This window comes from Squalius cephalus, assembly GCF_949319135.1.
Source record: "Squalius cephalus genome assembly, chromosome: 4".
Lineage (NCBI taxonomy): Eukaryota > Metazoa > Chordata > Actinopteri > Cypriniformes > Leuciscidae > Squalius > Squalius cephalus.
The window spans coordinates 2,795,567-2,818,372 of record NC_137125.1 but is presented as its reverse complement, the minus strand read 5'-3'; the positions used below and the strand labels follow the sequence as shown (position 1 = coordinate 2,818,372).

At 41.5% G+C, this 22,806-nt stretch overlaps 1 protein-coding gene across 1 annotated transcript; it reads left to right on the top strand.

Moving 5' to 3' along the window:
* Positions 1 to 1,159: 1,159 nt before the first annotated feature.
* On the top strand, positions 1,160 to 16,687 carry LOC307156958 (deoxyribonuclease-2-beta-like; the record flags this gene model as incomplete). The annotated part of the gene is made up of 7 exons (XM_079868688.1): positions 1,160 to 1,254; positions 2,763 to 2,919; positions 7,997 to 8,075; positions 8,384 to 8,542; positions 8,631 to 8,804; positions 15,693 to 15,722; positions 16,046 to 16,687. 7 exons carry the CDS (start codon positions 1,160 to 1,162, stop codon positions 16,435 to 16,437), a joined length of 1,086 nt encoding a protein of 361 aa, XP_079724814.1. The 3' UTR covers positions 16,438 to 16,687.
* Positions 16,688 to 22,806: the final 6,119 nt, after the last annotated feature.

Here is a 22,806-nt window from a genome sequence, read left to right as displayed (position 1 = left end):
TACGACAGTAGAGGTTGGGGAGAGTTCTATCACGACCAGGCTCCTCTCCTTAACCTGTCTCTCTTAATTATGCTGTTATAGTTTTAGATTACCGGGGGACTTCTTTCCTTTGACACACTGAACTTCTCTCTCCTCTGTCCACAGGCGTAACTATCGGTAAGCAGGGTAAGCGGTTGCTTACGGGCCCGGACCAATCAGGGGCCCGCCCGCGTTACTGGAAGACATTGATTGACAGCCGGGTCCCCCTATCGCATTTTACTACTTTTAGTCTGATCGCATTTAAAAAAATTTGCGAATTGATTTGAATAAATAATGACAACAACATATTCGACTGATCATTAAATAAATGTTTGAAACGAACAATGATGAATTTGGTGTAATTTGTTTCGAATTGGGACTGGGGAATCCCCGGGTGAACATGCGCATTGCGTGCAAAACAGTAAAAAACGTTGAATTTGAGACATATGGAGTCGTCAAATTTTAAACACAAAAGTGGCTTTCAAAAGCGCAAACGAAAAGAGGAATTTGAGAAATGAATTAATAAATTACCAAAAATAGGAAGCTTAAAAAGATGACACAGGGGGAGATCGAGATTGAGATGGAGCAAGAGAGTGAAGCGAGTAAAGCACCTGAAGCGATTGAGAATGCCCGTGCGCGCTATCTGGATCTTAATGATATGATCGACAACTTTGCACAGAGGAAAGCCCTGAAAATGCATCTTTTTTTATATGTATTTGGACCTAGGCCTATGTGTATATAGCAGTGACAGTAACAATGTGTTATTGGCAGTGGTTTTTTTTTTTTTTTTTTTTGGTGCGCGTATCATCATCACGTGTTGTAGTAGGGGGGCCCGCTTTGATAATCCTGCTTAAGGGCCCGGTGTTGGCTCGTTACGCCACTGCCTCTGTCCATCTGTGTGCATCCATGTCCCAGAAATGCTTGTTATTAACTTAGCTCTGGGGAGTCTATTCCCTGGAGTCCTTATGTTTTTTTTTCGACCAGCATATTTCCTTGGATTAGAGTGGTACCTAAATCATGGTTGCATTCAATTCATTATTTTCTTTCTTCCAGACAGTGTCCGTAGTCACCACGTCACCAAGCTTCTGCAACTTGGGCCAGAGAACTTCAGATACATTTCACTGTACCTCTATAGGGAGTTATGTGGAGGATTTTCCTGGCGGTCAGTCTGCTCTGCTGGAGCGCTGATGGACAAGACGTGACCTGCAGAGACCACAACAACGGAAAAGTGGACTGGTGAGACAGCACTACTACTACTACTACTTCTCCTACTTTGAAATAGTTTATTAGGGTCCGAGGACGAAGCTTTGCAATTTGGCATCGTAAAAGTCTTGACATGCTGCTGACCCAATTTCGGAGGAATCTGTTGAATCGGTTTTCAAAAAAGCGTCCATACCTGTAAAGGGCCTAAAATGGCCTGTTGTCACATGACCCATTTGTGAGTATTCAAGTATATTAAGGGTGTCAAAGATGCGGTCAAAGGCAAAAAATAATTAGGGGGCACTATAGAGCAACCATGCCACGCACACGTCAGGCAAAGAAATTTCACCAAAAATGTATATGTTCCTCTAGATGAGCAAAATGTTCCCACCAACAATTGCAATTTTCACCAGGTCTGACCTGTGTGCACATTTTTGGAACTTTTCAATCATGCCAAGCCCAAATATGTAATTGTTCAGCACAAAAATAATCTTTACAATCAAAGCTGCAAGCAGGGCCGGTTCTAGCCCTTTGGTTGCCCTAGGTGAGATTCAGTTATGTATTTTTTTTACCTTTTTCTGAATCAATTTATGCTGGAAATATCTTTATCTAAAGGGAAACAGAGATTACAATCCAAATATAAAAATATAATGGAATATATTGCAGTAAGGCTCTCAGGCATTCTGTATTGCTTTTAACTATTTATTCTCCTTTAGATCGACTTTTCTAATTATATCTGAGTCAGCACACATGTAGCCTAGCATCATTTACTCTTCCCACTTTTGCTTCTTTTGTTGAGGAAGTATCCTCCTTAAATGTGCATATTAAAATTATTCACCTGAATGATACAAGAATTCATTTTATTGAATTAATAAACCCCTCGACTGTAATATTTCAGATGTGTTTGAGCAAGATTTCTGCTCTTGTTCATGTTCATTTGGGACGCTGGTCTCTGAATGAGACAGTTTAGGGAAGTGGCTGTGAAAGGTTGACAAGTAAACGTGTGGCTGAGGGAGGGGGGGATGGGGGGGGGGGGGTTAGAGGTCGGGGGGCCCTAGGATGATCATGTTTAATAAAGACGTTTTTATTTTGCTTGTCATTCATAATTCTATTATTAATGGGAAGTAGACCTAAGGGGGACACGGCACCCCCAACACATCTGACGCCCCAGGCAATCGCCTAGGTCGCCTATAGCAATCGCCGGTCCTGGCTGCAAGCAGCGATGAACAGGCCCTTGCACCCCTCAGCATGTCAGGGGTACTAGCGAGACACCAGTCAATTACAACTACTTTCTGTTTCATGGCAAAAAGCCACCCTGCACTAAACATGCAATATGTGGCTTTATATCAAGTGTGGACCACACAATATAGATTTCATGTAAATCGGATGATGTTTGCGACATGAGGCTAACTTCCTGTTTCCAGATATATTCAGGGTGTAGAGAGAAGTCTGGTCACTCTGAACATGCATGTGATCGATTACATTAGATTCATGTTTAGTGTTCATGAGTCTCTGTCCTCTCCTCTTCTCATCATCATCATCAGGTACATCATCTACAAGGCACCCAAACTGAATAACACGGGTTTGGAATATATTTACATTGATTCAAATGGGAAGACCTCTAAAGATCCCAATAAGCACATCAACGCTGATGATGGTGTCCTGGCAAACACCCTGCGGCCCATTTTTACCACATCAATGGTGAGAATCATGTTTAAACTGCAGATCAGTTTGTATTTTGATGAAAATCAAACCATGACTCAAACTGATGGATAGATATGATGGTCTGTACTAATTATAAAAGCATCAACTATCTAGATTTCCTTAAAAGTAACGTGTTGCTGTGTTGAAACTGTTCAACACACTGAAACTGAAACTTCAGAGTTAAAGCTCCAAGCTCCGATGAACGGGCCCTCGTACTCTGCATCTGTCAGGTGTGCCGGCAGCTCACCAGTCGATGCGGCCGTGTATTTCCATGACCGTTGGACATTGCACGCAGAAGTTAGACTTAATTCCCTCCATGGAGTGCATAGCGTTGGAAATCACTAGGGCTGGGCAAGTTACCGTGTTATTATCGCGTTAACTCATTAATTAATTAATGCCGACAATTATTGAATCGCACAGTAACGCAGGAACAGAAAAGAAAAGAATTGGCGAATGAACAAACCTCAAACATGGAGACGGGTACGGAACTTGTACATGGCCATTTTCATTTTAAAGTTCTTCCGGACGGCACAGTCGACCAATTTTCTTATCACCGGAGTACTTCCAGTCTGAAATATCACCTAAATGCACTAAATACACACAGTTGATACCAGCAAATCATTCTACGAAAAAAACTACTACTACAACTATGTTAGATGCAGTGTGTAGGAGAAGTATAGATAAACAAAGGAAAGAGAAGCTAACAAACGCCATAGCAAAGTGGATAGCTACAGACTGCAGGCCCATTAGTGATATGGAGAATCACAAGAAATTATGGCAGGTATGAGATTCCCTCAAGACGCACCATCACAAAGAAGAAGAAAGAAATTGCCTGTTTTAATGTTATGATTGTGGCTCAGGAGTTTGTGGGCAGTTTTTTTAATATATATTTTTTTAATTAATTTTATATATATATATATATATATATATATATATATATATATATATATATATATATATATATATATATATATATATACATATAACAAACAGGATAACATGAATGCCCTGGCAGTGGCTGTAAATGAAAAATTCATTGTTCTTGTGTTTTGTTCATTTAAACTTGTTGATTTCATTTAACTATGTGATAGCATCTGACCGTATGCTTCTGTGAGGGTTTTCTAATAGCTGAAGCAGGGACAGGAAGACAGGGTAATAAAATACTTATACCTGAGCATGAGAAAGAGTTTGGTTAGAAGAATACAGGGTTATTTAACTAATAAACGAAGCACCAGGCCCTCTCCTGAGGGAAGAGGAGGCAATTTAGGTCATAAGTGAAGGCCTTTTGGTGTCTCAGGGACAAAGAACAGGGTGATCTGCACCAGGGGGTAGAAAACCAGTCCAAACCAGCTCAAGATAGAGGATATCATTCTGGAAATTTACAAGGAGCCGGGGAAGGAGGAGTTTTTGCCAAGAAACTGTATAAAATGTTTGTATTTTATGGAGTCTACGGGATTGTGACTTACAAGCCGGGTGGCTGCGGCTCAGTAACTCATCCTCAGTGAATAAACCTTTTTCTTCTTTATTACAATTTTGCCTTTTGAGTGTTTCTTACACCTGTTGATGCTGTTTTTCCCAGTGAGATAAAAATTGCTATTACAGTGGCAATAAGCTTTCATTTTGTATTTGCTTTTATTACATTGTTTAAGTTGAGATTTACACTAAATATTTTATTTAACTGCTGCTGTATAAACAAAATGTTGATGTTAAGTGTTTGCAGAACAAATGTTATGGCACTTTAGTTCATACGGAAGAACATTTAAAATACAATTGCGCTATACACTACTTTTGAATTCATTATTGGCCTGGCCTTCTTGGCCAGGGCTCCTTCGTAAAAGAGACTTGTTCTCAAAGGATTTCCCTGGTTAAATAAGGGTTAAATAAAAAAAAATTGGATTTTGCGTGTAACAATGCGATTAATCATGATTAATCGTGATTAAAACTTTTAATCGTTGCCCAGCCCTAGAAATTACATATTTAAAATTGTGCACCACTTCCTGTTTCCATTATGTGGCATCAGGGCTAACTTCCTGTTTCTAGTAGGGGGAGCTATGACTATAACTATTATTGACTTGTAGATGTCCTCAGGCCATGTCTCTAAAAGCATTAATAATTTGGGGCAGATTGGACCATGTATAGTCTAGTTACAAACCCCTACCTATCCTGCAGCGTCTCACAGAAATTTGACACATTGACACGCCCACACCTTACTGTTCCCCTCTTTGGATTGGCTACATACTAGGGATGTAAATCCCACGTTTTATCACAATACATTGGCCCTCATTTATCAAAAGTGCGTACACCAAATTTCCAGCGTACACCTGGCGTACACCCAAAACCACGGTGACTTTGAGATTTATCAATATGGACGTTGGCGTACGGCACGCTCAAATCCTACGCCAGCTCAGGAGGTGGTGTACGCACGTTTTGAGTGCAGGAATGCGCAGAAAAACAATTCCTAACACCACAAAACGCACTGACAAACTAAAAGATATGATATATTATGACCCACTGTAAAAAAACAACAACATAGTAATTATAAACTTCAGTGGGTTTTTTTGTGCAACATGGACTTCAATGTTTAATTTGTGTGATTTCACCAAAGCATTTGATTTGTAGGCATATGTATTCCTTAAGTTGCGAGTCTGTGCGCTTCACCTGATGTTTCAAGCCTTGTTTATACTTTCACTTGGCTCCGCAGCGCGAGTCTCCGCAGACTGCACGCGCACCTCCCCAAACGGACGAGGCGTTTATACTCAACGCGCTCGCCGTTGTACTATTCTTTGAAACGATGGTTAGGCCAGGGTTAGGCCCGGCAGATGTGCACGGACTGGGTTTAGTAATGAAAGGCTTTCAATGACCAAAAAAATTATTCAGACTGACAAAATAATAAAAATGACATTCTTCTTCTTTTAAATAATAATAATAATACGACATTCTTCTTCTAAATAGGCTAACAATAAGCCTCATTAATAATAAAAATCTAGAAATCAATTTAGCATCTTTCCACTTCCCTGGTTTCGCTTTCTCTTTCTCAAAGAAGTTTCTCTTCTTTGCCGTCTTCCGTGTGTCCATGGCGTAAAATGAGGGCGTGGGGGGAGCGGAGACTTGAATATATAGGGGCGTGTTATTCTAATGACGATCGTTTTCAGCCGCGGCATTTATCAAGGGCAGGTATTGCGTACACCTGGATTTCAAAGGTACGCACAGCTTCATAAATCAGGCGATGAGAGGAGTGTAAGCATAAACTTACGCCAATATATACGCCCGTTTCTACGCAAGATTGATAAATGAGGGCCAATATATCTATTATTTGGACAACAATACATTTACTGATAGCACAAGTCTATCCAGATTGATGCAGTGAAACGCTGCCGGTGTTGCACCGGACTAAAACAATGCATGCACAAAAAATGCGTTGGCCCACCTATCTACAGCTAGGGGAGACCGTGATAAGCCCTGTTTCACCTATCTACAGCTAGGGGAGACCGTGATAAGCCCTGTTTTACCCATCTAGAGCTAGGGGAGACCATGATAAGCCCTGTTTTACCCATCTAGAGCTAGGGGAGACCGTGATAAGCCCTGTTTCACCTATCTACAGCTAGGGGAGACCGTGATAAGCCCTGTTTCACCTATCTACAGCTAGGGTAGACTGTGATAAGCCCAGTTTCACCTATCGACAGCTAGGGTAGACCGTGATAAGCCCTGTTTTACCCATCTAGAGCTAGGGGAGACCGTGATAAGCCCTGTTTTACCCATCTAGAGCTAGGGGAGACCGTGATAAGCCCTGTTTCACCTATCTACAGCTAGGGTAGACCGTGATAAGCCCTGTTTCACATATCTACAGCTAGGGGAGACCGTGATAAGCCCTGTTTCACCTATCTACAGCTAGGGGAGACCGTGATAAGCCCTGTTTTACCCATCTAGAGCTAGGGGAGACCATGATAAGCCCTGTTTTACCCATCTAGAGCTAGGGGAGACCGTGATAAGCCCTGTTTCACCTATCTACAGCTAGGGGAGACCGTGATAAGCCCTGTTTCACCTATCTACAGCTAGGGTAGACTGTGATAAGCCCAGTTTCACCTATCGACAGCTAGGGTAGACCGTGATAAGCCCTGTTTTACCCATCTAGAGCTAGGGGAGACCGTGATAAGCCCTGTTTTACCCATCTAGAGCTAGGGGAGACCGTGATAAGCCCTGTTTCACCTATCTACAGCTAGGGGAGACCGTGATAAGCCCTGTTTCACCTATCTACAGCTAGAGGAGACCGTGATAAGCCCTGTTTCACCTATCTACAGCTAGGGGAGACCGTGATAAGCCCTGTTTCACCTATCTACAGCTAGGGTAGACTGTGATAAGCCCAGTTTCACCTATCTACAGCTAGGGACCGTGATAAGCCCTGTTTTACCCATCTAGAGCTAGGGGAGACCGTGATAAGCCCTGTTTTACCCATCTAGAGCTAGGGGAGACCGTGATAAGCCCTGTTTCACCTATCTACAGCTAGGGGAGACCGTGATAAGCCCTGTTTCACCTATCTACAGCTAGAGGAGACCGTGATAAGCCCTGTTTCACCTATCTACAGCTAGGGGAGACCGTGATAAGCCCTGTTTCACCTATCTACAGCTAGGGGAGACCGTGAGAAGACCTATTTCACCTATCTACAGCTAGGGTAGACCGTGATAAGCCCTGTTTTACCCATCTAGAGCTAGGGGAGACCATGATAAGCCCTGTTTTACCCATCTAGAGCTAGGGGAGACCGTGATAAGCCCTGTTTTACCCATCTAGAGCTAGGGGAGACCGTGATAAGCCCTGTTTCACCTATCTACAGCTAGGGGAGACCGTGATAAGCCCTGTTTCACCTATCTACAGCTAGGGTAGACTGTGATAAGCCCAGTTTCACCTATCTACAGCTAGAGGAGACCGTGATAAGCCCTGTTTCACCTATCTACAGCCAGGGGAGACCATGATAAGAACTGTTTCAACAAACGGTGGCGTATGCCTTTAACTATGTACATCCTAATCATTAAATCATTGTTTCTGACACTTTCTTCTCTTCATTCTGCATAATTTACAGCCAGCAGACTTTGGATTCATCAGCTACAGCGATCAACCTCCAGGAAAAAATGCTCCGCAAAGGTCTGGCCACAGTAAAGGTGAGTAGAGAAAGCAACTCTCTGAACCTCCGTCATGTTTTCATCACAGAGGACAGAGTCTGCTCAGTGTGAATAGAACTTTAATTCCCAGTTTGTGCATTCTTGATTCCTCTCCTCGCGTCGCCCACAGGAGATTCAAGCTGAGGAAGTAATATCTACTGATGCATTCAAGTGAACTAAATCAATAAGCAGTGCAACTGATCTAGTCTATTATCTGTTAGTTCATAATATTAAAAACAGTCAGGAAATCACATTTTAGGACTTTAAACATCAGTCTATAGTTCTGTGTCTATCTGTTGATGTTTCAGGAGTTGTGATGATGAATAAAGACACAGGAGTCTGGCTCTTACACAGCACACCACAATTCCCTTTCAAAAGAGATAATAACTTCTGGCCATCCACCGGAATGACAAATGCTCAGATGTTTATCTGTGTAACATTCAAGTACAACGAGTTCAAAAAGATAGGTAATATTCTCAGTTAAATCTTCATATTTATAGTCTTAGTGGTTGATTTGAATATGATGTTAATGTTGTCTTTTTGTACTATTCGAAGGTCAACACCTGCTGGACATCTCAGCTTTCCCATTTGATGATCATATTCCAGCTGACTTCCATGAAGAGCTTATCAAAGTTACAAACAATAACCCAACACCAGGAGCGGGAATCCACGACCTGACATCAGCAGGAGGAACACGGTTTCGTAGCATTGCTAAGAAACTGTATAAAGGTGAGATATCTGCATGATGGTTTGAATCAGATTAAGAACCATTTTTACTGTGGAAATCAAATGAAAAGGAGAGATTGGGTTGTCTCCAGGAATTTAACTGGTTTAGAGTGACAAGGTGTGGGGTTGGTGTTCCCGTTAAAGAACACAGATATAGACGTCCTGTTTGGTTGATTTATTTAGCTGTGGTCTGTAATAATACAAAGTAACAATCACTACAGCAAACACCATACGTAACACAAATACATATACACAAACATAATAAGGTAGCGAAGGACTGTATTCGGTACTCAAGTATATCACAGGAATCATATAACATACGCAAATCACCTCACATGATGCATGCAGACAGCGTGAATTCACAGCGGGTATAAGTTAGCAGCAGGTTTGATATTTGCAGGATATTCGTTTTCGACTTACCCCCAATTCAGTTTCTTCAATAAAAGTCCACTACATTATGAGTGTAGTATGTTAAGGACAGTTTAGGACACTATATCAAAAAACAAATCACAATGGTATTTCTCGTTGCAACCGATTTACGAGCGAAAACAGCACTTCAATCAACATTCCGGCTGTTGGCAGAGTTAGGGACCGTCTACAAATTACATTGCTCAGGCTTGTGACATAGACTAGGCCTACTGGGATTCTTTCAGGAAAGAAATCACCAAAATTCTATAAAAAGACATTTTCTCATTCTGATTGCTGTAGTAGTTGCCAATGGCAGGCTACTACTTACTACAGGTCATATTTTTCGAATATCAAACCTTCTGCTAACTTATACCCACTGTGAATTAGCTTATTAGCTTTAACAACGCTAATAACTACAACAGATATAGCATTAACTTATGCACATCTAAACAGTACACGTTAGCATCCAGTCAGACAGTATAATGTCGTTAATCTCACCTTATGTCATTTACACACAGCAATAAACAGGGAGGTAGAGGTGAATGTTGAGAAAGGCAAAGGAGATGTATATCCACTGGAGAACTAGCATAACAGCACAGAGTTTTCACCATAGACAGTAAAAGAAGTGGACCAGCAGAGCCCGTGTCTCTGGACGGAGACCAGTGAAGGATATAATAAGTCTCTTTCCCGGTGCTGGCTGAGCGTTACATAGGCACAGGCTAATTATTGATCACTAACATGCTAGTTAACATTAGTAATTAAACTAAACAGCTAATGTAAGTCCAAACTACCTGTGAGCTTCTCCTGTACTATACGGTAATTCCTCTACTGTGTGACAGTAAGTCTCGTGGTTATGACCCAATCGTTAGCCTATTTTTATAAAAGCGTCTGCTACGGAGCCATAACGTGAGGTACAAGGTAATGGAGCCTTTTATACATTGTCGTGTTTCTTTAGAAATAAACAACGGACAAATGGAGTCTTTAAACGCTTCAGATGTAAAGTTATTCTCTGTCAAAGTGACGCCAAAATGAATGGCAGTCAATGGGATGCTAACGGGAGGAGATGGCTTGCAGGGCCGGTTCTAGCCCTTTGGTTGCCCTAGGCGAGATTGAGTTTTGTGCTATGGTACGTTCAAGAGCGTAGGATGTATAGAAACTTACAGAGAACTGGCTATTACTGAATGGAACTTATCCCAATAAACAATTTAACAATACATTAACAATGTGGGCTTTCTAACATCAAATGTTATGTGAAATGGTTGAGAGAAGCTTCTACTGTAGTTTTAGATCAGCGGTGGGTGGTGAAGTACATTTATCATAATTCATTACAGCATGTGACTTGTTAGAACTGGTTAAATTGAAATGTCTGTAGCTGCTGAAGCTCACTGACTTCATGCTTCAACAGTCTTCAGAAAGGTTCCTGTCAAAGTGTCAGAGACTCTTCGCCTCAAATGAAAAAGAGTTTTTAGTTTAAATAACTGTCGGGTACGGGTAGGGAGGCTAATTTAGAATTTTTCTGGCTGATAGCTGACTCTCGTTAATAGATTATCAACTGACAAGCAGTCTCAGTTCACTCATCCAGGAGGCTCGGACATACTTTCTGTGTTCTATGGAAAGCTGCAGACTTGAACCGGTCGTGCAGCCACGATGTTACGTGCATTGTCGTGGACACACACAGACACTTTTCTGAAACCGCTTGTGCGAAAAGCAGAAAAAAACTGCTAAAACGCAACTTGCTAGTGCAAAGTTAGTATTAGCAAATTGACTAGCAGGTACAAATATTTCTTTCACAATGCAAAAAGAAATGTAATAACCTTTTTATTTTTGTTTTAATAATATTGTTTAAAACATATATATAGAACAATAGATATGACATGTAATTCTGACTTGCCATTCCAGGATGGAACCACTTGGCGGCCATCTTACTGGGGTTAAGTTTTAGAATTGCTTCCAATGCAACCAATGGGGAAAGAGGCTCATGTTGTCTTCATAATCCTTATATTTTCCTACCAATACATCAATAGTGGTTTTAATTCAAAGTAATGACTATAAGACAACTCTGCCTTTCTAGAGCGAAACAAAAAATAGAGATTTGGGTGGAATTTTGATTGATATAGCTCCAAGAGAACAAGCAAGTAATTGAAGATAATCTCATAATTTAGCATTTATATTGCAAGTAAAAAAAGTATTTTTTCAATTTTGCCTGAACTTAAAGGGGGGGGGGGGTGAAATGCTCATTTTCACTCAATCTCCTGTTAATCTTGAGTACCTATAGAGTAGTATTGCATCCTTCATATCTCCAAAAAGTCTTTAGTTTTATTATATTTATAAAAGAAAGATAGGCTGTACCGAGTCTTTCCGGAAAAAAGCGAGCAGCTGGAGGCGGGCCGTGTGGGCGGAGCTAAAGCTGTGTGCTAACGCGCCGAGCTAACAACACACAGAGACAATAGAAGCAGTTTTACTCACCATCCGGTTCCAACCACGACCGCGAACCTTTATCATTGTGACTGCTCGATCCTTAAGCATTAGACGATCTGCAAATCCGTCGATCTGGGCTTTGTTTATAAAACAATCATCGTCGAAATGCAGGGAACAAACAGTCTTACGCAACTCCGTTGATGATGCTCTGGAAAAACAAACTCCATCCACTGGTCCCTTAACGCTGGGTTCTTTGGGAATCTGTGCAGGGTTGTCTTGCCATGGCAACCTTCCCTAAAGCCGAGCAGAGCGCTTTGATGGCGAACTGCTTTCGCTCTCTTGCTCTGGTCTACGAGTGCGCGCGCGCCCGCGTCCTCCCGGAGAAGTGCCCTTAGGACCCGTATAAGGAAATTCCGTTACATCTGACGTCACACATGCCTATACTCGAAAAAAAACTTTCCGAAACTTGTGACAAACCGGAAGGAGCATTTTTGGAACAGAAATACTCCTTCAAACGTACAATTTCATTTTTGAAACTTTGTCCATGTTTAGCATGGGAATCCAACTCTATAACAGTGTAAAAAAACTCAGTATGCATGAAACAGCATTTCACCCCCCCTTTAATATGTAAAAAGTGTCTTTGTTATTCTGAATGGCTAATATACATTAAACAATATTTTTTTAATGTAGAAATCCTAAATAGATTCAGTATTATGGCCTATAGAGGTAGTTACGATAAGACACATGAGAGAAACATCCAACTGTAATTTATTAATACATTTATTTATGTCATAAATTGTGCAAAATATATTTTTATCTCACACAAGCACACTCACATACACAAACTACATACATACACATTTTTGTGAGTTTTTGATCATCCTATTGGCCCTTAAATAGGATGGTCTTGTTCAGTTTGTTCCTCAGACTGTTTTTTAAGAGTAAAATGTTTATATAATCAGAGAATAATCTTTTTTTGGGCTACCTCAGGTTTTTTGTCTACATGTAAATGTGTGTGTGTGCATATTATAGGCCTATAGCCTATTTTTCAATAGCTTATTTTCACATATAAATATTTAAAGACTGGATTCCATTGAATTACTACTTCCTGTTTTGGCGGGTTTTTTTCTTACTGTCAACTGGCATGAAGTTTGTTTTGGCGATGAACGGAGTAGTTGAGGAGCCTTGCTAGCTTCAATGAGTTTTTGTTGATAAAGGCTATAATGACTTCACCAGAACTGCTGACTTGTCGCACTTGTCTTTTTTATTGCGCTAACGTTATGAAAAATTACATTTACGATAGCTAGTAATGCGAAGACTTTGCTGCTGAAGTAGGAATCATTTCTGGATTGACGTTACTTTACCTCATCAAGACATGGATTATTAAGTTTTAATTTGCTTTGCTGAAAGGAGAGTCGTGTAAAGGCATGATGTAAGCTGACAACAATAGCTGTTAATATATGATGACTGACAGCAGGATTCAACATGGCTAATGTTTGGGGAGCTAACGTTAGCTGGTGAAAATGTAAGGTTAAGTGTTACTGGTCGGTCGGTTAGGGCTCCGTGTAGTAGCTTGATGTGGCTAATGTTGATTTGTGTAACGTAACTTTACTCTGTGTGTAACGTTACATTTTAACGTACTGTTAGCTTGCTGGATTTGTCTTGAGGTATTATAAAATGAGATTTAGGAGTAAAGAAGAGTACTTGTCGTTAACTTTAAGTTAACTGAAAACTTAACACAGATTGAGTGAAATCAGCCGCATAGCAGTCAATTTAGGGTAATATTAACAACGTGTTAAAAACAATTGTTATAACGTTAACGTTACTTAACGTCCTATTTGAGGTCAAAAATCAATCAACTAAAATTATGTTTGCTGTTCATAAATGCTGTTAAGAGCTAGCTAGCAATCACCAATAACTGACATCTCAGCCGGTCCATTAACGGTTGCTAGGCAACGTTACTAGCTAGCTAGCTCGTTCACCAACTTTTCTGTACTTATAGTTAAAAAAAGAAGAGAAAATACTCTATCTACTCCTACTGACATGTGGAAAGTGATGCCAGTCTCCTGGGTCTCTTCGGTCGTTCTGGTAAAGCAGTTAGGTGCTGCACAGCTGATAAGCATACTTGCTGCCTATAGGTGCCAATTGTAAACAGTACTAGTAAGATGGCGGCCAGTTAGTCCCATTAGTTATGACGTCATGTCATATCTATTGTTCTATATCTATGGTTTAAAGACCCTGGTCCTACCAGACTCTGGTCCATTAGCCTGGTCCTACCAGACTCTGGTATACTAGCCTGGTCCTACCAGACTCTGGTCCATCAGCCTGGTCCTACCAGACTCTGGTCCATTAGCCTGGTCCTACCAGACTCTGGTATACTAGCCTGGTCCTACCAGACTCTGGTCCATCAGCCTGGTCCTACCAGACTCTGGTATACTAGCCTGGTCCTACCATACTCTGGTCCATTAGCCTGGTCCTACCAGACTCTAGTCCATTAGCCTGGTCCTACCAGACTCTGGTATACTAGCCTGGTCCTACCAGACTCTGGTCCATCAGCCTGGTCCTACCAGACTCTGGTATACTAGCCTGGTCCTACCAGACTCTGGTCCATTAGCCTGGTCCTACCAGACTCTGGTATACTAGCCTGGTCCTACCAGACTCTGGTCCATCAGCCTGGTCCTACCAGACTCTGGTATACTAGCCTGGTCCTACCAGACTCTGGTCCATTAGCCTGGTCCTACCAGACTCTGGTATACTAGCCTGGTCCTACCAGACTCTGGTCCATCAGCCTGGTCCTACCAGACTCTGGTATACTAGCCTGGTCCTACCAGACTCTGGTCCATTAGCCTGGTCCTACCAGACTCTGGTATACTAGCCTGGTCCTACCAGACTCTGGTCCATTAGCCTGGTCCTACCAGACTCTGGTATACTAGCCTGGTCCTACCAGACTCTGGTCCATCAGCCTGGTCCTACCAGACTCTGGTATACTAGCCTGGTCCTACCAGACTCTGGTATACTAGCCTGGTCCTACCAGACTCTGGTCCATTAGCCTGGTCCTACCAGACTCTGGTATACTAGCCTGGTCCTACCAGACTCTGGTCCATTTCATTTGTCCAGAGAGTCTGACCTCTCTCCATTGACAAGTGTTAACTTCCTTGAAGGCGGGTACTCTGCTGATCTTTAAAACTATTGGATCTGCCTAGAGCCACTCTGGATCTGCCGTAACCAATCGCTAACGTTTGGTCGTGACGTCGGCTTAGCATCGCTAGCGTTAGCCTTAACCAACTCCTTCACCACTAACGGAGCGAGCTGGAAAATCAAACTGTTCCCGAACCCCGTGGGGAGGAGGGCCAAGACATCATGGCCACCAACACAACTTGGCAAAGGTTGTTCTTGCTCAAGCTTTAACTTCTGGATATTCACAACAGACCGAATGGCTTCGCTCGCATCTTTCTCCGCCGCCACTACGGAATTACAAACTAGAGCATGATCTCAACGCCATCGCTCTCAGCAACTCCTTCTGTTCGTTGATTGGACAATAAAGATTTGGCCGGAGAAAACAGGCAAATATTTCACAAACCCAGACGGGGTACTGAAAGTGGTGAATGAAAGAAATGAAAATTGAACGGAAGTACGAAGGAGGGCGGAGCCAGGCTAGAGTTTTAATGATTTAACTGACAGAATTAATCGGTCAAAATCCTTTTGTCGGTTAACAGTTTAACGGTTAATCATTAACTACCCGAATCTGTGGCTTTGTCTGTACATGTCAGGGACACTATCGACTGTTAACACAGCTGCCTCAGATATAAAGAGGATTACACCTGCGTGTCTCTACGACGTGTAACGTTTCAATTATTATTAGACTGATAATTATTAGATCTTGGTAGAAGCATGCTGAATGCTCACTGATGCAGATGAGATTCACTCCTTAGGTATTGAAATTTGGTATTGAATGACAAGGTATTTTTCAGTACTCTATGCTAAGGAGGCAATTCATTCGGTGCCTAAAAAAGTATTGAATTTGGTACCCAACCCTAACACAAACTATTTTACTGTTTGTTTCAGAAGAAGAAAGGCCACAACAAGGAATATACGGTAAAAAATATACTAAATGTGTTTTAAACCTATAAACAATTGGAGCTAAATTACACAAATTTAGTTTCCAAATTTGAAATAATCTTTTGGTTTCCATTTCCTCAAACTGAACACTAATCTGCAGAATGTATAAAAAAACGTCACCAATGTAAAGATGAACTTTTAAGTCCAAGTGGAAAAGATTTATTGATTTCTTTATAATCAAAGCATGTAAAAGGTGGAGTATGTTGTGTAATATTGTCTGTATTTTACCAGATGGGAGTGAGAACCTGTTGATCTGTGACAGTTTCTGTACCATGACTCATGTGTTGTTGTTCTTGCAGATGGAGATCTTTACCTCACTATTGCAGAAACATACAACACTGATGTGAGAGTCCAGACCTGGGGCCGCCAGTGTGGCCGTGAAGATTCCTACTGTGTACAAAATCAACATCAAGTGATCAATATTAAATCTGTAAAAGCTGATCTGGGTAACGGGGAGGTTAAGTGGAAGGCTGGTAATGATCATTCCAAGTGGTGTGTAGCTAAAGATAATAATAATCATTTGATCTGTATCGCTGATGTAAACAGAGCAGTCACCCAATACAAAAGGCCGGGGGGCGGACTGTGCTTTGAACATCAACAGGCAAGTGAACTATTTAAAGGTCTTATTGATCAAATTGAGAATTGCTCCAGGAAGCGCCCCCATGATTCGGACCCGGACTGTGACCCCTGATGCTGGATCATTGAGTGGAGGGGATAAATAAGCCTCTCCCTATGAGTCCAGTTTTGTTTGGGCCTTTGTGTGCTTTGATTCATCATTTTCAAATGGTTATAAATTGACATATATTTCTGAATCCATAGTTTAATACAAACGAGGGTGGCAGAAATATCAATGATTTAAAGAATTCTAATCGCTACCAACTGTCACTGTTAAAGCTCCAATATGTAACTATTTTGTAATAAAATTTCCGAAAATAACTTGCACAGTGTGATATATTTCCTCCAGTTGTGTACTTACAATATCTCAAAAGTCTCCAAAGATTTTTTTATTTCAGAGAAATTCCGTTTTTAAAAAACTGGCCGTCCCGGAAAAGAAATGTCGCCTCTTAGTGACGCAATGTCCACTCTTTCCTTTTTTTCCGGTGTGGACCATGTGATCAGAGCCCGTCTACATTCTCTGATGTGATGTTCCACCACACCGGAATATCACATGGTCAAATGCGGAAGTGGTGGTTATAGCGTTATCCATAGACTGTATGGTTATAGCTGTTATGGATCACGATTACTCTTTGGCGAGTATTGAAGTGCCAACAAAACGAAAGCGTCCATATTCGGATACACGCAAGCTGTGTCCCAAAGTGAAGGCTGCATCCTTCGAAGGACGCAGACTTCAAACGATGCAGCCTATGCGTCCTCCGAACGACGCACCATGTAGCCTTCGTGGGATTTCCTAATTGCACAACCAGGTGTTCCCGATCACCGCTCCAGGCGCCAAGCAACGGTGCGAGAGGACAGCTGCCATCCTGATAATTCATTTGATATAATTGAGTAAACAGCTATGGAGCCAGAATTGGCTATTGTAATTTTTATGTTTTATATTTTACTGGAGGACATGGTACGAATGTTTCAGGTCATGTACTTTCAGCTTAGCCGAAGATTCAAATGTTCATTTATTTCTTACCTTGATGCGATTTTGTAGGCTAGTGTATTATTTTTATTATGCACATAAATAAACCGTGGTAAATATATTACACAGGTTTTCAACCCTATTTGAATATAAAACCCAGTTGAATATAAAAAGTCCAGTGCGAATGTTACTCCCGCTCTTCATCGACAGCTGTCAGTCACTGTTGCTAGGCGACAAGAACAGTCCTCTGTAGGCTAGACCGGTTCGAGCGCTTCAGATGCACCCTTTGAAATGGGACGGAGCTGTAGTTAGCAACAATTTGTTAATATTGACAATAGGCCTACATTCTGTTACTTTAATTTTCAAAATAACCAGTGGTGGTATGTAAGGAACTACATACTTCGTTAATACTCGAAGTAATTTCGAGTATTAACGAGTATTAATTTTCCCACACGGGACAGCAACACTACAAAATTGTTATTTTACAATATGATGCATTGTTTTACATTAAACTACACAAAAGTATATAGTTTAAATGTATCAATCTTGAAAATATTCAGAAGTAAAATGAAACATATGCAGTAATATAAAAGCAGAACCATCATAACAACCCTGACAAGGTTTTTTTCCTGCAGAATTCCTTTACTTTTACTCTTGCCTTAAGGACATTAGAGTATGCAAGATAATTTTGCTTAACTAAGGTTTGAAATATATGACTAGTAGTTTTTCCCCAATGTGGTATTAGTGGTTATTAAAAGTATTTTAGTGTAATAAAGTATCTCAATATTTATTGCATGAGTCAGCCCTGCAAACCTGTTGGTAGACAACTTAGTGGATAGTGAAAATATGCAGTCAAACACTCTGGAGAGCATCCCAGATGATGTCCACCAGCAGGAGGCCTTACCAGGGTCTCTATTGTGGAGCCCATCCCAGATGATGTCCCACCAGCAGGAGGCCTTACCAGGGTCTCTATTGTGGAGCCCATCCCAGATGATGTCCCACCAGCAGGAGGCCTTACCAGGGTCTCTATTGTGGAGCCCATCCCAGATGATGTCCCACCAGCAGGAGGCCTTACCAGGGTCTCTATTGTGGAGCCCATCCCAGATGATGTCCCACCAGCAGGAGGCCTTACCAGGGTCTCTATTGTGGAGCCCATCCCAGATGATGTCCCACCAGCAGGAGGCCTTACCAGGGTCTCTATTGTGGAGCCCATCCCAGATGATGTCCCACCAGCAGGAGGCCTTACCAGGGTCTCTATTGTGGAGCCCATCCCAGATGATGTCCCACCAGCAGGAGGCCTTACCAGGGTCTCTATTGTGGAGCCCATCCCAGATGATGTCCACCAGCAGAAGGCCTTACCAGGGTCTCTATTGTGGAGCCCATCCCAGATGATGTCCCACCAGCAGGAGGCCTTACCAGGGTCTCTGGCCCATCCCAGATGTATGACGTATGTTGTAAATAGTTGGGGGGAAAAAGGTATAGAAGAATTTGTTTCATGTAGAAATTATGACTGTCATTACAAAAATAATGTCCAGAGCAATGAATTTTCTTTTATTTACACATTTAAAGTTGCATAAAAATAAATAAATGTACAGAATTTTTTTTCCTTTTAAAAAAATATAAGTGAAAAAAAGTTAAACAAGATTATATACTGTATATATATATATTTCTCAATCATTCTTTCAAGAAGAGAAAACAGCCTGTCCATCCTCTCCATCCTCTCCTGTGCTCTTCTCGCCTCTGCAGTCCCATGTCTTCTCCAATCAAGTCCAAAAACTCGTCCTCTCTGTCTCGCCTTCTTCGTGGTGCTGGTGCTGGTGGTGCTGGTCCTGCCTCTTCCTCTTCTTGGTCACACACTGCTGAACCCGGCCCTGGTGTATCCTCAGGGATTGAGGCAATGTGGACATGGGGCTGGTGCAATGCCTCTGTCCCAACACCTCATCCATGAGGACAAACCAGGGCCGAGTTTCAGCAGTGGGTTTCCACTCACACCCTCTCCTGTCCCAGGACACTTGCAATCTAAGGCAGAGCAAATTAACCATGGCTTGTTAACAACAACAGCACAATACATTTCAGCAAAGATGTGACCTCAACTTTCTTACTTTGTAAGATCATATTCATATTCAGAAATCATATTTATGAATACTCAAATTTGGTTAAAACCTTTGTAGACATAGCTTGCATGACAGCACTACAAAAACACATAAAAGTGAAACCTCATTGCCTTATCTACTGCTTTTCTTAGGTTTTAGGCTTTATAGGGTGAGTGATATTTCTTATTTACACAAGTTAGACAGACTAGTGCAAATATTACAATCAATTTTAATTTAATTTATTTAGTTTATTTTTTAAATTGCAATTTAATAAATTGGTCTGTCTGCTCCTTGCTCCCTATTAGCACAAGTTTTGCCTCAGACCAACTGACAAATGAAGCCACGCAATGATGACGAAGGAGTTAAGATGAAGTTTATAAGAAAGAAAAACTTGTGGCTTTTAACTCAGGTTTCACTAGCTATTTGAGTAAATGAAAACATAATACTTACATTTAAATATAAATGCTGTCGTCACCGGCGCACGATGACTTATGGGGTAGAATAGGGTAAGATAGGCCGCTAAGTGTCCATTTATGTATCCTTCCTTTCACGGGGAAACGAAGGGTGCATTTGGCGTCGCTTTAGCCTTCGTCGCGCAGCGATGACGCAATCGGCCTTCGAATACGGCCTTCGGAGGATGCAGAACTGAATTGGGACAGCCTTCATCGCGCCGCGGTGACGCAATCGGCCTTCAAATGCGACCTCCGAAGTGTGCAGCCTTTGAATTGGGACATCCTTCGTCGCGCCGCTGTGACGCAATCGGCCTTCAAATACGGACTTCGGAGGATGCAGCCTTCACATTGGAGGCTTGTTCGACTTGAACCGGCGCTGCACAGACCGATCGGTGAATGACATCAAAGTACCGCGAGAGCGAATAGAAAGTAGACGGCTCCTTATGCTTTTGAATTGCTCTCGCGGTACTTTGATGTCATAAACCGATCGGTCTGTGCAGCGCCGGTTCAAGTCGAACAAGCCTTGGGACACAGCTGCAGACTGTGTGACAAACGGAGGAATAAAACCGGATAAATCTCGGCCAGGCGTTTTCGAGATGGAGAGAGCTGTGCGACAATAGGCTTGTTTGAGATGCGCCTTGCCTCGCCTGAAATGTAGTCGAGAGTAGGCGGCTGCAGTGAGAGGAGGAGTGAAAAAAGAGCAGATCTCTCTTCTCGTAGTGGATCCATAGACAGTATATAAACTGGACACAGCGACCCCATAGGTTTCAACGGAGAGAAGTTGAAGCACATTAGAAGCAGTCATTTCCTGATTGCCAGGCGTACTGCGCAGACTCAAACTGAGCTTGACAACGTGGATGTGACGTGAGCAGCCTGCCTGACAGTTGTAAGTTTTCTAGTAGCTGTGCCAAACGAAATCGGAACCATTCCCTTCCGAATCTTGCAGAGACGGAGAGTGTGAGAAGGATCTGTCCATGAGCTAGGAGCAGGAGCAACGTAATGACTCTCTATGGGCTTCTCCCTTGACTTTATCGGACTTTATGCCTCCGCGTCCCCCAAATTGTCCGCGAGCTTCTCTTCCTGTCTCTACGGTAATTTCCAGAGAGTCGCGTGGTTTTGACGCAATCGTTAGCCTACTTTTACAAAAACTGCTTCTACGGGGCCATAACGTAAGATACAAGGTAATGGAGCCTTTTATACATTGTCGTGTTTCTTTAGAAATAAATAATGGACAAATGGAGTCTTTAAACGCCTCAGATGTAAAGTTATTCTCTGTCAAAGTGATGCCAAAATGAATGGAAGTCAATGGGATGCTAACAGCAGGTGAAGGCTTGTTAGCCAATGGCGGCTCCCGGGGGTACCTTCAAACTAATATGAAACCCTTACCCACTGAGTGGATCTGACACCTGTGAGATCAAAGATGGATCACAGTGCTGCTAATAAACTGGATGTAATTCAATTTTATGTTGCTTTTATATGAAAATAAATAAAATGAACAAGACACCCAAAGTACTTGTTATTTAATTCCATTCCAAATACATGTTTATCAATATTTTTTTTCTTTAATACAGACATATGTGTTTTTATTTTATTTTTTTTTTATAAAAAATAAATTGCATAACCCAAAGAGATCGCACTGTTAGATAGTTTGGGAATATTCACACATAACGTATACACATAAAACATGATATCAGAGTTTTAAAATCAAACATTTTAAAAGAGAACAATACATCACGGTTGTTTAAACCAATAAACATTAAGCTGTGTCGTCAGCAAGTCGTTTCCCATCGTGCTTCTGATCAGCGCAGTCGGTGGAGAGCAACTGCGCTTGACTGCAGAATCCGACAGGTGCGCCTTGCGCTCGCGAGAGATTTTTGACATACGTCAGCATGACATCAGAGCAAGGCGGACAGCACTCGGACACATTTCTAACCGGCATGCATCTCGCGCTGATCACCGGTGATCGGTTCTGCGCAGATTTTGCTCATCTCAAACAAGCCTAATCTTGGACTTGACAGAGACTCTGCTCTCGCGAGTGTATTGATAGACAGGTAAGCAAATCAATTATTTTTTATTGTACCAGTATCATAATAGTTACAGTTAAAATGATTTTAACCCTCTGAGGTCGGCAAACGCGCAGGCGCCTTTTGCTGGATTTTCTCCACATTGTAGCACTATAAACTTAAATTACTCTGTCATTTATGGTCATGCAGAAAAAAAGAAATATAAAAAAGAATCTGTGATATTTCTACTTTTGTATGTGTCCACTTACAATCAAATCAAAACATTGTGCTTTTGTAAAATAAAGAAAATAAACAGGGTGTGCGTTCTGCCTCTCCGTCGCGGTGAACTTTTTTTTCTTGAGCACGTCTATAAACTGAAACAAAACTCAGCGAATACTTGTCACACATTTATAAGCCATATACCTTTATAAACATTTAAGTGTGTACTTATAATAGATATGAATTACACCACATGCCTGTAATAATATAGCATAATATTTCACGTTCCTTGCAGTTCATTAATTATGATGACATAAAATAATACGATCAGACATACAGGTAATACAAAAACGAAATTACCTCATCCGTGATCATGATTCATTAATTCCATTTAGATACATCGCTAGCTGGTGAAAACGCATTAAAAACGACATCTCCCATCGTCACCTCCTTCATAGCGTCATCAAGCTTCGCCTTTGTTATCGTTGGAAACTGCGCCCTCTTGTGTTCAAAAATTATCACATAGTGGAGCTTTAATTGAATTTGATAAGTTAGTAATGACAAACTGATTACAAAAGTAAACATATACATATTGTCTACACGGAGGAGTTGGAGAACCAGGGTGAATTTGGGTAGAGCTTGGTACAGTTTGAAAATATTCAATAACAAAATGGTGAATCCAGTTCCTTTTTGACACAAATTTAGAAA